At 64.7% G+C, this 16,470-nt stretch overlaps 3 protein-coding genes across 3 annotated transcripts; all 3 read left to right on the forward strand.

Moving 5' to 3' along the window:
* Nucleotides 1-3,593: 3,593 nt before the first annotated feature.
* On the forward strand, nucleotides 3,594-6,596 carry LSCM1_05744 (uncharacterized protein; the record flags this gene model as incomplete). The annotated part of the gene is made up of 1 exon (XM_067323187.1): nucleotides 3,594-6,596. The coding sequence occupies one exon, from the start codon at nucleotides 3,594-3,596 to the stop codon at nucleotides 6,594-6,596; it is 3,003 nt and encodes a 1,000-aa protein (XP_067179822.1).
* A 1,617-nt stretch (nucleotides 6,597-8,213) lies between these two features.
* LSCM1_05745 (uncharacterized protein) lies at nucleotides 8,214-10,952 on the forward strand (the record flags this gene model as incomplete). Its single annotated transcript, XM_067323188.1, has 1 exon — nucleotides 8,214-10,952. One exon carries the CDS (start codon nucleotides 8,214-8,216, stop codon nucleotides 10,950-10,952), a length of 2,739 nt encoding a protein of 912 aa, XP_067179823.1.
* Nucleotides 10,953-12,569: 1,617 nt separating this feature from the next.
* LSCM1_05746 (uncharacterized protein) lies at nucleotides 12,570-15,305 on the forward strand (the record flags this gene model as incomplete). The annotated part of the gene is made up of 1 exon (XM_067323189.1): nucleotides 12,570-15,305. The coding sequence occupies one exon, from the start codon at nucleotides 12,570-12,572 to the stop codon at nucleotides 15,303-15,305; it is 2,736 nt and encodes a 911-aa protein (XP_067179824.1).
* Nucleotides 15,306-16,470: the final 1,165 nt, after the last annotated feature.

The following is a 16,470-nucleotide window of genomic DNA, read 5'->3' on the forward strand; positions in this document are numbered from 1 at the left end:
GGGGCTCCACACGCCTGCGCCTCCCCCATACGCCGCTGACGCGTGCACTCGAGCGCATCACTCCCCGACCGGCCGGCGGAGGACTTGCCCGTTTCGCGCAGTCCGTTCCGCCACCGTGATCAGGTGGTGCCGCGCTGCTGCCCAATGACAGTGCGCTGAGGGGTACCGCGACAAGAGGCTGCGGGGGGCCCTGTGCGTGCGGCCGTCACCGGGTGCGAAGCAGAGGGAGCTGCGAGGACAGCTGAGTGAGCGGCGGCGCGGCGAATCAGGCGTGGGTGCAGCCGCAGACGCGCCCTCCGCCTCACGGCGCCGAGTGCGGGCCCCGCAGCGGTGGAGGATGACGCGGTGGGCGGTGCTTTGGGTGGGGGGCAGAATCGCCGGTGCTGTTGGCCCGCTGTACGCGCCCCTCACCTCCGCTCGACTCTGGCCACTGCGCATTGGGCGAGTGCGCGACGATTCCGACATGCTTGCCGAGGCGGCAGCGGCAGAGGGCGCGACGCCGACTGCGTGGGCTGCGGACTCGGTCGCCGGTTCCCGGTGCCAGGCTGGCATCCCCCGCATCCGCGGCACGCGATGCAACTCCCCACGACAAACGTGCTACGCGGCGGCGACCATCTCCCGCCGGAAGAGCAGGGCCGCTGAGCTTACGAGAAGACGGCAGACCATGCTCGCTCTGCCGCGCACGGGCGCCTGTCTGTGCGTCGGATTCTTGTACGCAGCGGGCCGATCAGGGAGGTCTCGCCCGCGCTGCACGTGCCTTGCCCGCCAGGTGTCGACGACTGCTGCCTGTGCTCCTTGAGCACGACAGGCCGTGCGCTGCCTGCGCGCTGGCGCGTGCCTGTGCACGAGCTCCTTCCGTCTGATGGATGCTGGCCGGTGGTGTGCGGGTCTGGGAGGGGGCGGAGGATCCCTGGCGCCACCGTCTCATGGCCACATCGCGCCTGTAGCGGCGCGATGCAGGCCCCAGGACGCAGTGGCCACAGGCGCTGCTGGCCATAGTTGGCAGTGCTGCGCTGCATCCGGGCTAGGGGTCTCGAGGCCAGGGGCGCACGAGTGGCAGGCGAGAAGGGCGTGCGGGGGTCCATGACGATCCGCGACGAAGTGCAGGTGTGCGGCACGCGCGGCATCTCCCGCGTGTGGCGGGGTGGGGCGACGAGGCACATTTGCGGGAGGCGTGGCGAGAGCGCCCCGAGTGACGCCGTCGCGTCCCCCCGACACCGGTGCGAAGAGCCACGGTGCGGTATGGGTGCGGCTGGCTGAAGCGACTGAGGTGGGGGACGGTACACGGGCGGCGTGCGGTGCCTCCGGCGGGGGCCCTGGCCTGAAGCTCTCCGCCTTCGACCTGGCGGTCATCCGGCACGCGGCTACACGACCCCCTGCTAGCCACACGGCAGGCGGCGCCGCTTCGGCTCTGAAGGCGGCCCGCGTGGGATCGAGGCGTGGCACGCGCGCGGGTTGATCTGGCGCTGATGGCGCGGCGCGTGTGCGGAAGGAGGTGCGCAGAAGGGCAAGTAGACGCGCCTGTCAGACGCACGGCCCGGTGCGACGGCAGGGTGGCACGACCTGGCCGACGCGGACGTAGCCACCAGAGCCGCCGAGGCAGGCGGGCGGTGTGGCAGTATGTGCGCTCTCTACGCTGCGGTGTGCAGCGTTGGAGCGCGGGTGTGATACGGTCGAAACGGATGGGTTACTTTTTTTCTCGTCATGGCTCCTGGTGTTGCTGAGTTGGCCGCTGCTGCGTCATCGGGGGCGATTCCAGCTCGATGGCTGATCACGCGGCGGTGGGGAGTTGAGGCGTCCACCGGACTGATGTCAGGGTGGTTGACTGTACTGTCTTTGACTGAGTACTGGCGCCTTTCAAATAAATATATATATATATATTCTGCTCACAATGGGTTCGATGCCTCTGCATCGAAAGGGTGTTAGCGTGAGTGCGAGGAACTGTCCGCGTTTTTTTCTTTGGAAGCGGGCGGTGGGCCTCTCATCGAACATCCCCACTATACTACTTGGTCACATTCGTGGAGAGGGATAGTAAGGCTTTAGGGCCCACTTCCTCCGTGCCCCACCACGTTTTTTTCTCTTTTTTTTCCTTCCTGCGAGGAGCGGGTGGTGTGTGGATGCGGAGGTGAAGGGTGCTGCTGCTGTCGGTGCGTGCGTGTGTTGACGGTAGTGGCGGAACAAAGTGTCGTGCGGTGGTCACGGCTCTCTTCTAACGGAACCGCGTCTCCCCTCTGCTGCTGTCTTCCATTTCTTCTATTGTTGGTGTTCCGGCAAGCTTTCGCTCCTCCTGAGGTGCTCCGTTGACGTGTGCAGCCTAACACAAACACGCGCGTAAGAATTCATTTTTTCTTTGCTTGAGGTACTTTTTACTCCCCAGCGCACGTGCACAGAGTTCTGTGACAGCGTGTAGGGGCGCTTAGCGTTTGTGTCGTTGTTTTCCGCACGGGAGCGCTGGTATGGTGGCCGGCGTGTCCCTCTTCCTCTTACTCCCAAGGGCCTTTTCACGATGTCGCTGTGCCTTTCCCCTCTGAGCTCCGACTGCTGCGTGCGCGTGTGCAAGTTTCTGTCGGGTGACGGGAGGTCGCAGCGGTATCACGGAGCGCTTTGTGCGCGTCTGCAGTCGCTGCGACGCGGTGTCGCGCCCGCTTTTGCGCTGCTTCCTCTCACCTCCTCTCTTCGATTTTTTTTTATTAATGTTGGAGCGTTGCTGTCTCCTACGAGTGATTGGAGAGCGCGTTGACTCCTCTGTGAAGCCTCGCTGTGCACAGCGAGTGTGGGCGAAGACGGCGGTGACGCGTGAAAGGGGATCTCTCTTGCAGCCCATGGCGCGGGGAGCGAGGGCTCAGGTTTGTACGGGCAGCTTCTTGAGGGGGAAAAGCGCGCCGTGCTGGCAAGCCCTTCGTCTCCGCCCTCTTCGCAGTCAGCGCTCTGTCTGTCTTTTATCGACGCACACACACACATTCACGCAGAACGCGCTCAAACAAAGCGAAAACAAAGCCGAAGTAGGCGTCTCCTCATAGCCACTCGCCAACGTGATGGCTACCGCTATTGCTGCTGTTGTGTGTCAGTAATGGATAGGGAATACCAACGACACAAGGGAGCCGGCGCGTCGCGCTTCTTCTTTGGCACCCGACCCTCGTACCCTCTCTCCCCCTCGTTTGCAGTCGATCGTCTCATAGGAGTGCGTGCAATCGTGCAGAAAGTCGCGCACAAAAGAGAGACACCGAATCCGCCGCGCTACGGAAGCCAATGCGCCCGCAACCGTCTGCGTGCCGCCTCTTCCTGCCCTCCTCTGACTCCTCACGCCACACACGACTACGCTTCCGCCCTTTCCCCCTCCTCCCGACTTTTTACATTCGCCATGTCTGTTCAGCCGCGCTGCCTTCGCGCCTTCTTGTCCTCTATCGCCTTGACTCGCGGCGGCGCGTCGTTATCGTCCACAACAAATACAAAAAAACGAAATATAACCTCTCCTCCCCTCCCCTCCTCAGGTGTGCACCGCCTCGCCTCCCGTTCGCCACCTCCGCTGTATTGGCTGGTGAAGCCCGTTGCCCTCCCTTTCTTTCCGACGCATATTTTCTCCAGCGGAAGGAATGCGGCGTCTCACCCGCAGGGCGCACGCGTCCCTGTACACACGCTGCATGATGCAGGCGATTCGACGGCTAGGGGCGGTGGGCGGCTCCGAGAAGACCGGTGGCGAGTGCACCATCGTCCTCGTTGTCGTGTGTCTCATATGTTTTGGCTTGTTCTTACTTGTGGAACTGATGTGGATGACCGACGCCGTCTCGGCATCCCTCGTGTCACCCGGTGCGGTGCCACCGCCACAGAATAGCTGGGGCAGAGAAACCACGGCAGTTATCGACTTTAAGGTGCGCAGCTTTGCCTTCCGCGATATGAGCGAAGAGGACAAGCAGAGGGAGCGCGAACTGCACGCACGTCGCGTCGAGGAGCGTCTTCGCGGGCAGCAGCCCAGGCCCGCAACTGATGCGGAGCTCCTCGTCAGAGGCCAGGCGGACCCTAACGCGTTCCGCCTAACGAACGCCTATGGTGACGCAACTGTGCAACCAGTGGAGGCGGTTGTCGATGGCTTTGCACTCAAGCGGAAACCCGGCACGGCGCCGCTGCCACGTCTGCGCACAATGTGGCGCATCTTCTCCCCGGCGGAGCTCTACGAGCGCTACGATGCGCTGGACATCATCTACAGCTTCGTGAACGGGAGTGAGGCGAACCACGCGTATCGCAAGCAACTTCGCGCGGGCTGCGGGGCGCTGATTCTGAACCAGGAAAAGGAGCACTTTCTGAACAGCAGCGCGTCGACGGCGTCGCCCCAATTATCGAAAAGAGAGGTGAAGGGCTTGTCAGCGCAGCAGGCGCAGTTGAGCTCCCAGTGCAACATCTTCCGGTCGCTACTAAGAGGTCTCAATAGCGAGATTTTGGGCCGCTTCGGCAGCACCAGCAACATCCAGCGCGTCGACGATCGCGATCGCGAGACGGACGAGCTGCGGTACAGCCTGCGCAGCGTTGAGCAGCACGTGCGGTGGCACCGCGGCCGCGTCGTGATGGTGTCGCCCGGGCACCACCCGACGTGGGTGGACGGCGCGAAGAACTTCCTGGCTGGGGTGTGCGGCGATGCGCGCGTGCAGGCGCTGCGGACTAGCGGGACGCACCTGCGCGTGACGACCGTGCACCAGGACGCTTTGATGCCATACGGGATGCGGCTGACGGTGAACTCGCACGCGATAGAGCAGCACCTGTGGCGCGTGCGCAACGTGACGCCCGTGCACGTGTACATGAACGACGACTATTTTGTCAACCGCGACGTTGCGATCACGGACCTGTTCAACGAGTACGGTGGCACGATTGTGCGGACGGAAAGAGGCAAAGTGGGAGCGGGGTGGAGAGGGTCCTCCACCATTTCATGGACGGAGGGGGTGGCGAACACTGAGCTGTTTAATATTTTCCACTTGGAGCATCTACCCGAAGACTTTATACCGGATTCGCTGCTGGCGAGATGGAGCGGGCTGCTCCGGCGAATCGCGGATGTGAACCATTCAGCTGGCTATGGGCTGCTGTCATCCCTGCAGGCGAAGGGGGACACTGCAGCGTCTGCGGCGCGCGTTCCAGACAGGGGGTCGGCCGGTGGTGCCTCCGCTGCTGCTGCAGCTGGTGCCAACGGTACGAATTATATGGATCTGGCGCAAGAGGTACGCTACAATATGGCCTTCTCCAGGCTGCTCCAGGCCGCGAATACGTCCTGGTACTGGGAGGCAGCCTTTTCTGATGCATCGGCGCTGACGTCGCTTCCAGCAGGACACCACCGGAGCCTCCAGGGGCACTACTTCTCTGCCCACGCACCGTTTGTGTACTGCACGAACATGTTTCGGCACTGGTCTGTGCGGTTCCGAGACGACTTGGCGTACCTGCAGCTGCACAATCGCGAACGCCGCGGCAGGGATCTGTTTGTGCCCTTCCTATACAACGCCTTCATCATGGCGCGGCCGTGGGAGGCCTCCGCACAGTTTATCCCTTACCTGCTAGAGGTGAAAGAGGCGATTAAGGCTGCCGCAGCTGAAGCGAAGGCCGCCGTAACGCGTCGGCCGCCGACCGAGGCGACCCTCTTCATCAATGCGTTCAGAGAGCAATTTTCAAAGTACCTCGCACAGCACGCGCCAAACGCTTCCATTTACCTCGACAACGAAGACGGCTGCGCGCCGGCCACGGTGTACCGCAATCCGGCGGCTGAGGTCATGTACATGCGAGTGACCAACGACCTTGCCGCCAACCAGCGCACCATGGACGATACAAAGCGGCGAGACCCACTTTACTTCAACGCGAACGCCGGCTTCACCACCCCTGAGGCTGCGGAGCAGCTGCGCCGGTTCATGCGTGACAAATACCCGACAGCTGTTTACCTTGAAGCGGGCTCTGAAGGGAGGGGCTCGGCAATGGATGGGCTGTTTGGCGAGCTGATGGCGCTGCCGGTGGTGGGGGTTGTGTCGGACGAGGAGGGCGTGTGCCCGCTTGTGCGGAGCCTTGCGCTTGCGTTCGCGGGGCACCACCGCGGCGTGGTGCGTGTGGGCGTGGAGCAGCATGGCGGCGCGACGCTGCGCGAGGCGCGTGCTGCGCTTCGGCACCGCGTGGTGAGCGCGATGCCTGCGCCTGCGTGCGTGTACAGCGAGCGGGTGAGCGTCGGCGCTGCGGCGAGGGGCGAGGACGCTGCTGACATTGCCCGCCGCGCGATTGGCGGGGCGGGCGCGGGTGTGGTGCTGCCGTCGACGTGTGGCGGCGGCGCTGGGCTGCGCGTGCGCGGGTTCGTGGTGGACGCGCGGACGCCCGGCGCGCCTGTGCGGAGCGCTGCAGCCCTGCGCGACGCGCTCGCGGTGCCTGCGCAGACGCTGTCGCTGGAGGACTTCCGCGCGGTTGCTGTTGGGCCGTCGGCGGGCGACGTGGTGCTTGTTGTGTCGCGCGCGGACGCGGACGCGAAGGCTGTGCACTGGGTGAACGGCGCGTCGGAGAGCGATCTGCTTGTGACGTACCCGCTGCCTGTGGAGGCGTACGAGAACATGAGCGCGGAGGTGCGGTGGTCGATTCCGTAGGGCCGTGGATGGGCTTGACTGTACTTGGCGAAGGGGTCGTGTGAGGTGTGGGCTGGGGAGGCGAGCAGGATGGCGTGAGTGAGGAGTGAGCCGGCTTGCCTGTGTGTGTGCGGGAGGGGGGGAGCTGTTGGCGGCTGGCGGGTTGCCGTGGCGCGCGGTGTGCGAGCACGTTCTGCTGAGCGCTGGGGATGCTGAGCTTCGCCGCGCAGTGATGCGTGTGTCGGCAGTGCGTCTCTCCCTTCTGCGACGCCTCTCGGCCGCCCGCTGCGCCGTCGGATCGCGACGCGCTTGTCTCCCTCCCTCGCTCTGTGGGTGTGATTGGGCCCTGTGCCTGCGGAAGCAGCGTGTGGCGTTGCGACCTCCGCGGCGTTTCTTTCGTTGCTCGATTGTCTCGCCATTTTGCCTTTCAGTGGGGGACTCATTGGACGCTGTTGTGCTGCTGGTGTGGGCCCGGCCGTGCTCCGTGCCTGCTCCCGACGGCGCGCGCGCTCCATCCCCTTGCAGCGCGCCACTGCGCTGCCTAGTAGGTTAGGACCGGGGGGGGCGGGGGTAGAGGCAGTCCGCTGGGCGCCGAGGCCGCTCACGGGAGAGAGGGTCAGGCTGCCGGAGCCAGGTGGTGAGGTCTGCGCGTGGGGAAGTCCATGCGCAGTGCACGGACCACCGCCCTCTCCCTGCCTTCTCGCGTTTTGCCTGAGCGGCTCTCTCGATGCCTCCTCCCCCTCCCTGAACGGCGCACTCTCCTCTGCACCGCTTGCGAGCTCCATGGGTGGAGCTCTATCTCCCCCTCCTAACCCCCCGCCCGGCACACACACACACACACTGGCGGACGCCCTCGCCGCTTCCTCCCCCTCTCTTTGTACCGCAGCGGCCACCGGAGCCGACGGGTGACGGCCTCCCGATTGAGGGTTCCTTTGGCGTCTGCGTCGCTCTGCCCTTTCCCTGCGGCTATGCGTGCGCGGCGGCGAAGGGGGGCTGCGCGGAGATGCGGACAAAGCCAACCGGTGACTGCGCATCACGGCCGCCAGGAAGCGAAAGAGGGCAGCAAAGGCTGTCTGCTTGTGTGTGTTGGTGCCGCCCTTTGCCTCTCCCTCCCCCCGGCAGAGCTTGGGTAGCTGACTGCCGCCTCGCTCGCACGTCTTCGATCACACACGGTGGTGAGGGCGGTCGAGCATGGCTGTCTGGGGTGCAGAGGGTCAACACGGAGAGCGGCGATGCCAGCGCGAGAGGCCTTTGGAAACACGCGGGGATGCTTACGCCAGCACGCGCGCCCGCCCCTCCGCAGCCTACGCGATGCCGTGCCGTCTCCCCCCTTTTCGCTCTGTCTTCTTACCGTTAACCTTAGACTGCAGCGCTAGCGCACGGCAGTCCGTGCCCACCCACCCACTCGCTGCGACACGGAGATACAAGTCAGCCCGAAACGTCACATACACACACACAGAGAGAGGGAAAGCCGCCTTTGCCATTGTCTGTTGGTGTTCTGTCTCTGCGCGGCAGCCAAGTCGAGGAAAAGAGGGCGGCGAAAGGGGGCCTGAAGGTGGGCGACTGCGGGCCCCCACGGGGGGAGGGGGCAAGGAGCGGAGAGAGGTACAGGGGTGGCAGCCCTGAACATATTCCGTAATGCTACCACATTCACGCTGCCGGGGAGCCCACGGCACGTCAGAGGGCGTGCACAGGAGGTTGAGCGGCAGCGCGGTTCAGCCTGTTCGCCGGGCGCTGCTGCACAGGCGCCTTGGCGCATGGAGGCGCACCCGCGCCGTCGGTGGTGCGCTCGCGGCGCTTCTTTTCCTTACCTGCCTTCTCGCCTACATTGCGGGGACCGACACACCCGCGCAGGATACGGAAGCGCGTGGCGACGCCATCAATCACCGAGGGCATGCCAGCACCAGGGAGGCGATCGACCCATCTCCCCCGGCGATGAGTGGCACTGCTGCCAACGCCACCGCGGCGCCGTCCCCTTCGCTTACTCTGACTGAGACGTCTCATCGAGCTCATGCGCCGCCGGCGACGACGACCATTCTGCCTGCGCCGCCCACCCCGTCTCTAGCGGGGACGTACAGAAGCGGTCTAAACGCGACACACACGCCAACTGCTAGCCCGTTGCCAGCTCTTGATGTCGTCCTGGAGGAATACAGGGAGGGCGAGTACTTGCCCGAGAAGCCGCAGGTCCTGCCCGGACTGCAGATCGAGCGGCGCACCTTCACCCCGGCGGAGCTGCTCGCACGCTTCGGCGACACGGATATCATCTACAGCTTCGTGAACGGGAGTGAGGCGAACCACGCGTATCGCAAAGTAATGTCGACGCAGTGCTCACAAAAGCTTCGCCAGCTGGAGAACGAGTCCTTCTGGGACGGTGGCCGCCTTCCACCTGCGCTGCAGCGAATGGTCGCGAGCAACATGCCGACGTGCCTGCCCGCCTACTTCAAAAGTGTGTACGCGGACATTCCCTCGACGCGCGACCTCGTCACCACGCTGATGGGGCACGCACGACCGGGAATCGGCGATCGCGAGACGGACGAGCTGCGGCACAGCCTGCGCAGCGTTGAGCAGCACGTGCGGTGGCACCGCGGCCGCGTCGTGATGGTGTCGCCCGGGCACCACCCGACGTGGGTGGACGGCGCGAAGAACTTCCTGGCTGGGGTGTGCGGCGATGCGCGCGTGCAGGCGCTGCGGACTAGCGGGACGCACCTGCGCGTGACGACCGTGCACCAGGACGCTTTGATGCCATACGGGATGCGGCTGACGGTGAACTCGCACGCGATAGAGCAGCACCTGTGGCGCGTGCGCAACGTGACGCCCGTGCACGTGTACATGAACGACGACTATTTTGTCAACCGCGACGTTGCGATCACGGACCTGTTCAACGAGTACGGCGGCACGATTGTGCGGACGGAAAAAGGCATACTGAGGAAGGGTGTTCTGGGTCCCGCAGACGGCGGCACCTGGGGCGAGGGTGTTCGCAACACGCACTTGTTTAACATCGTGGAGCTGGACCTGCAGCATGAAGATTACCTGCCCGATGCCCTGGTGACGATGTGGGAGAGGCTGAGACGCGTGCGCGCACGCGCTGACCCCTCTGCGCTGGCACCTCTCTCCGTAGCGCCCCTGAATGAGGCGGTGGATGTGGCGCATGAATATGAGCCGGAACCGCTCCCCAACGTGCCGCTGACGCCACGTCGACCGCGCCGCTTCGCCACTCACGCGCCGTTTGTGTACTGCACGAACATGCTTCGCTTCTTGGAGACGCGGTACGAGCGCGAGTTCGCCCACAACTCCCTCCACCACCGCAGCCGCAAGGCGCGCGACCTTTTCATTCCGTTTGTGTACAACGCCTTCATCATGGCGCGGCCGTGGCAGGCGTCGCCGAAGTTCCTGCCGTACCTGCTGGAGCTGCACCGGAGCCGACGAGAGACGCGCGTAGACGCGGTGCCGCCGACGAAGATCGTGCTGGACAACTTCGACGGCTGCGGCCCCGCGTCGCTTCGCGGCGGCTTCAAAGCGTCTCGATGCGCCTTCGCTATTTTCAACAACAACTGGACGGACAATGACCGAACCATTCGGCGAATTAGAGAGCTGAACCCGCTGTACTTCAACATCAACACGCTGTTCAATAGCACAGAGGTTGCGGAGCAGCTGCGCCGGTTCATGCGTGACAAATACCCGACAGCTGTTTACCTTGAAGCGGGCTCTGAAGGGAGGGGCTCGGCAATGGATGGGCTGTTTGGCGAGCTGATGGCGCTGCCGGTGGTGGGGGTTGTGTCGGACGAGGAGGGCGTGTGCCCGCTTGTGCGGAGCCTTGCGCTTGCGTTCGCGGGGCACCACCGCGGCGTGGTGCGTGTGGGCGTGGAGCAGCATGGCGGCGCGACGCTGCGCGAGGCGCGTGCTGCGCTTCGGCACCGCGTGGTGAGCGCGATGCCTGCGCCTGCGTGCGTGTACAGCGAGCGGGTGAGCGTCGGCGCTGCGGCGAGGGGCGAGGACGCTGCTGACATTGCCCGCCGCGCGATTGGCGGGGCGGGCGCGGGTGTGGTGCTGCCGTCGACGTGTGGCGGCGGCGCTGGGCTGCGCGTGCGCGGGTTCGTGGTGGACGCGCGGACGCCCGGCGCGCCTGTGCGGAGCGCTGCAGCCCTGCGCGACGCGCTCGCGGTGCCTGCGCAGACGCTGTCGCTGGAGGACTTCCGCGCGGTTGCTGTTGGGCCGTCGGCGGGCGACGTGGTGCTTGTTGTGTCGCGCGCGGACGCGGACGCGAAGGCTGTGCACTGGGTGAACGGCGCGTCGGAGAGCGATCTGCTTGTGACGTACCCGCTGCCTGTGGAGGCGTACGAGAACATGAGCGCGGAGGTGCGGTGGTCGATTCCGTAGGGCCGTGGATGGGCTTGACTGTACTTGGCGAAGGGGTCGTGTGAGGTGTGGGCTGGGGAGGCGAGCAGGATGGCGTGAGTGAGGAGTGAGCCGGCTTGCCTGTGTGTGTGCGGGAGGGGGGGAGCTGTTGGCGGCTGGCGGGTTGCCGTGGCGCGCGGTGTGCGAGCACGTTCTGCTGAGCGCTGGGGATGCTGAGCTTCGCCGCGCAGTGATGCGTGTGTCGGCAGTGCGTCTCTCCCTTCTGCGACGCCTCTCGGCCGCCCGCTGCGCCGTCGGATCGCGACGCGCTTGTCTCCCTCCCTCGCTCTGTGGGTGTGATTGGGCCCTGTGCCTGCGGAAGCAGCGTGTGGCGTTGCGACCTCCGCGGCGTTTCTTTCGTTGCTCGATTGTCTCGCCATTTTGCCTTTCAGTGGGGGACTCATTGGACGCTGTTGTGCTGCTGGTGTGGGCCCGGCCGTGCTCCGTGCCTGCTCCCGACGGCGCGCGCGCTCCATCCCCTTGCAGCGCGCCACTGCGCTGCCTAGTAGGTTAGGACCGGGGGGGGCGGGGGTAGAGGCAGTCCGCTGGGCGCCGAGGCCGCTCACGGGAGAGAGGGTCAGGCTGCCGGAGCCAGGTGGTGAGGTCTGCGCGTGGGGAAGTCCATGCGCAGTGCACGGACCACCGCCCTCTCCCTGCCTTCTCGCGTTTTGCCTGAGCGGCTCTCTCGATGCCTCCTCCCCCTCCCTGAACGGCGCACTCTCCTCTGCACCGCTTGCGAGCTCCATGGGTGGAGCTCTATCTCCCCCTCCTAACCCCCCGCCCGGCACACACACACACACACTGGCGGACGCCCTCGCCGCTTCCTCCCCCTCTCTTTGTACCGCAGCGGCCACCGGAGCCGACGGGTGACGGCCTCCCGATTGAGGGTTCCTTTGGCGTCTGCGTCGCTCTGCCCTTTCCCTGCGGCTATGCGTGCGCGGCGGCGAAGGGGGGCTGCGCGGAGATGCGGACAAAGCCAACCGGTGACTGCGCATCACGGCCGCCAGGAAGCGAAAGAGGGCAGCAAAGGCTGTCTGCTTGTGTGTGTTGGTGCCGCCCTTTGCCTCTCCCTCCCCCCGGCAGAGCTTGGGTAGCTGACTGCCGCCTCGCTCGCACGTCTTCGATCACACACGGTGGTGAGGGCGGTCGAGCATGGCTGTCTGGGGTGCAGAGGGTCAACACGGAGAGCGGCGATGCCAGCGCGAGAGGCCTTTGGAAACACGCGGGGATGCTTACGCCAGCACGCGCGCCCGCCCCTCCGCAGCCTACGCGATGCCGTGCCGTCTCCCCCCTTTTCGCTCTGTCTTCTTACCGTTAACCTTAGACTGCAGCGCTAGCGCACGGCAGTCCGTGCCCACCCACCCACTCGCTGCGACACGGAGATACAAGTCAGCCCGAAACGTCACATACACACACACAGAGAGAGGGAAAGCCGCCTTTGCCATTGTCTGTTGGTGTTCTGTCTCTGCGCGGCAGCCAAGTCGAGGAAAAGAGGGCGGCGAAAGGGGGCCTGAAGGTGGGCGACTGCGGGCCCCCACGGGGGGAGGGGGCAAGGAGCGGAGAGAGGTACAGGGGTGGCAGCCCTGAACATATTCCGTAATGCTACCACATTCACGCTGCCGGGGAGCCCACGGCACGTCAGAGGGCGTGCACAGGAGGTTGAGCGGCAGCGCGGTTCAGCCTGTTCGCCGGGCGCTGCTGCACAGGCGCCTTGGCGCATGGAGGCGCACCCGCGCCGTCGGTGGTGCGCTCGCGGCGCTTCTTTTCCTTACCTGCCTTCTCGCCTACATTGCGGGGACCGACACACCCGCGCAGGATACGGAAGCGCGTGGCGACGCCATCAATCACCGAGGGCATGCCAGCACCAGGGAGGCGATCGACCCATCTCCCCCGGCGATGAGTGGCACTGCTGCCAACGCCACCGCGGCGCCGTCCCCTTCGCTTACTCTGACTGAGACGTCTCATCGAGCTCATGCGCCGCCGGCGACGACGACCATTCTGCCTGCGCCGCCCACCCCGTCTCTAGCGGGGACGTACAGAAGCGGTCTAAACGCGACACACACGCCAACTGCTAGCCCGTTGCCAGCTCTTGATGTCGTCCTGGAGGAATACAGGGAGGGCGAGTACTTGCCCGAGAAGCCGCAGGTCCTGCCCGGACTGCAGATCGAGCGGCGCACCTTCACCCCGGCGGAGCTGCTCGCACGCTTCGGCGACACGGATATCATCTACAGCTTCGTGAACGGGAGTGAGGCGAACCACGCGTATCGCAAAGTAATGTCGACGCAGTGCTCACAAAAGCTTCGCCAGCTGGAGAACGAGTCCTTCTGGGACGGTGGCCGCCTTCCACCTGCGCTGCAGCGAATGGTCGCGAGCAACATGCCGACGTGCCTGCCCGCCTACTTCAAAAGTGTGTACGCGGACATTCCCTCGACGCGCGACCTCGTCACCACGCTGATGGGGCACGCACGACCGGGAATCGGCGATCGCGAGACGGACGAGCTGCGGCACAGCCTGCGCAGCGTTGAGCAGCACGTGCGGTGGCACCGCGGCCGCGTCGTGATGGTGTCGCCCGGGCACCACCCGACGTGGGTGGACGGCGCGAAGAACTTCCTGGCTGGGGTGTGCGGCGATGCGCGCGTGCAGGCGCTGCGGACTAGCGGGACGCACCTGCGCGTGACGACCGTGCACCAGGACGCTTTGATGCCATACGGGATGCGGCTGACGGTGAACTCGCACGCGATAGAGCAGCACCTGTGGCGCGTGCGCAACGTGACGCCCGTGCACGTGTACATGAACGACGACTATTTTGTCAACCGCGACGTTGCGATCACGGACCTGTTCAACGAGTACGGCGGCACGATTGTGCGGACGGAGGGGCTGATCGCTGGTGGCGGCGTTGTGGGCACTGCAGGCGGCGGTTGGCTCAGGGGCGTAAATGGAACCGAGACATTCAACACACATGAGCTGGACGTTCTGCGCGAGGATTACCTGCCCGATGCCCTGGTGACGATGTGGGAGAGGCTGAGACGCGTGCGCGCACGCGCTGACCCCTCTGCGCTGGCACCTCTCTCCGTAGCGCCCCTGAATGAGGCGGTGGATGTGGCGCATGAATATGAGCCGGAACCGCTCCCCAACGTGTCGATCAAATCGCGCTGGGTACGTCGATACGCCACTCACGCGCCGTTTGTGTACTGCACGAACATGCTTCGCTTCTTGGAGACGCGGTACGAGCGCGAGTTCGCCCACAACTCCCTCCACCACCGCAGCCGCAAGGCGCGCGACCTTTTCATTCCGTTTGTGTACAACGCCTTCATCATGGCGCGGCCGTGGCAGGCGTCGCCGAAGTTCCTGCCGTACCTGCTGGAGCTGCACCGGAGCCGACGAGAGACGCGCGTAGACGCGGTGCCGCCGACGAAGATCGTGCTGGACAACTTCGACGGCTGCGGCCCCGCGTCGCTTCGCGGCGGCTTCAAAGCGTCTCGATGCGCCTTCGCTATTTTCAACAACAACTGGACGGACAATGACCGAACCATTCGGCGAATTAGAGAGCTGAACCCGCTGTACTTCAACATCAACACGCTGTTCAACAGCACAGAGGTTGCGGAGCAGCTGCGCCGGTTCATGCGTGACAAATACCCGACAGCTGTTTACCTTGAAGCGGGCTCTGAAGGGAGGGGCTCGGCAATGGATGGGCTGTTTGGCGAGCTGATGGCGCTGCCGGTGGTGGGGGTTGTGTCGGACGAGGAGGGCGTGTGCCCGCTTGTGCGGAGCCTTGCGCTTGCGTTCGCGGGGCACCACCGCGGCGTGGTGCGTGTGGGCGTGGAGCAGCATGGCGGCGCGACGCTGCGCGAGGCGCGTGCTGCGCTTCGGCACCGCGTGGTGAGCGCGATGCCTGCGCCTGCGTGCGTGTACAGCGAGCGGGTGAGCGTCGGCGCTGCGGCGAGGGGCGAGGACGCTGCTGACATTGCCCGCCGCGCGATTGGCGGGGCGGGCGCGGGTGTGGTGCTGCCGTCGACGTGTGGCGGCGGCGCTGGGCTGCGCGTGCGCGGGTTCGTGGTGGACGCGCGGACGCCCGGCGCGCCTGTGCGGAGCGCTGCAGCCCTGCGCGACGCGCTCGCGGTGCCTGCGCAGACGCTGTCGCTGGAGGACTTCCGCGCGGTTGCTGTTGGGCCGTCGGCGGGCGACGTGGTGCTTGTTGTGTCGCGCGCGGACGCGGACGCGAAGGCTGTGCACTGGGTGAACGGCGCGTCGGAGAGCGATCTGCTTGTGACGTACCCGCTGCCTGTGGAGGCGTACGAGAACATGAGCGCGGAGGTGCGGTGGTCGATTCCGTAGAGGAGCGGAATGGGAAGGATGCGTTTCTTTTTACTTGGCGTTCTGCATGTCTAATGTTGGCGAGAAGGAAGTTGCGGCCGCAGCCGTGTAAGATTTTGGCGGATGGCGGGGCGCTTACGAATGCACGGTGGAAAAGGCTGTGCTCTGGAAGCGGGCCTCTTTGGAGGAAGTATTGCTTGGAAGTTGAGGTGCACGGTTGTTAGAATGAATCATGAGAGGGGATGCGCTGTGGTGGTTCCAGTTATGGACGGTCGGCTGAAGGGGACACGTTATTGAACCGGGGTGGTGCGAGTCGAAGGTGGCGGCTGCGTGTGTGCGTGTGTGTCTGTAGGCTGTGGTGCTGGGGAGGGGGCTGTAGGCTTTCGATTCTGAGGACGCGCGCTTTTTTCCTTTCTGTCTTTGCGCCGTTCTTTTATTACGACGCAGTTCCGCTGTGCATCTTCTTCGCTGTCACACACACACACATATATATGTGTGTGTGTGTGAGGGCGAACGACCGCTTTTTTTTTCGTTTCCGTGCCTCATGCGTCTTTTCTGATGCTTCACTCATTCCAAATGCGGGGCTGCGAGTAGCGCATCGCGTATCGAGTCCGGTGTGTGTCGAGACGTGTACGCGGGCGTTCGCTCGTGCGCGTTTGTGCTATTGTATCCATTTTTTTTTACTTTGTGCTGCTGTGTGCTTTGACATGCTGCTTCTGTCCCAGAGGACTGCTGCACGCTTCTGTGCAAGCCAACGGGTAAAAAAAAAGGGCCCACTGCGAGGAGTCTCCGCGCCTTTGGTCGTGCCTTTTTAGAGCGAGAGGCCCCAGAGGAGGAGCTGTGCGCTAACGAGCGGCTGGCGGAGGGAGGGGGAGATGCTCCGGGCCTGGACGAGTGGCGGTAGGCGGCCACTGCCGGGCGATGTCGCTGACGCTTGCCCTCCCTTTGTCCCGCCAGCGTTGGTGCCGCAAGTGTTCCTCGGAAGGTTCGAGCGCGCGAGCGAGGCTGCTGCTTCATGAAGCGGCGGGTCTTTCGACTGCTGCTGTGCACGCATAGCATATATGCGATCGCGTGCGCGTGCCGCTCAATCGTGTCCCGAATACGTCTCAGAGGTCTTTCGCTCTCTCTCGTGTCTCTTACCTCTGCGGCTACGCTGCAAATGTTTTCGGAGCTGCGGCGGATTGCT

Source organism: Leishmania martiniquensis, chromosome 16 (assembly GCF_017916325.1).
Source record: "Leishmania martiniquensis isolate LSCM1 chromosome 16, whole genome shotgun sequence".
Lineage (NCBI taxonomy): Eukaryota > Euglenozoa > Kinetoplastea > Trypanosomatida > Trypanosomatidae > Leishmania > Leishmania martiniquensis.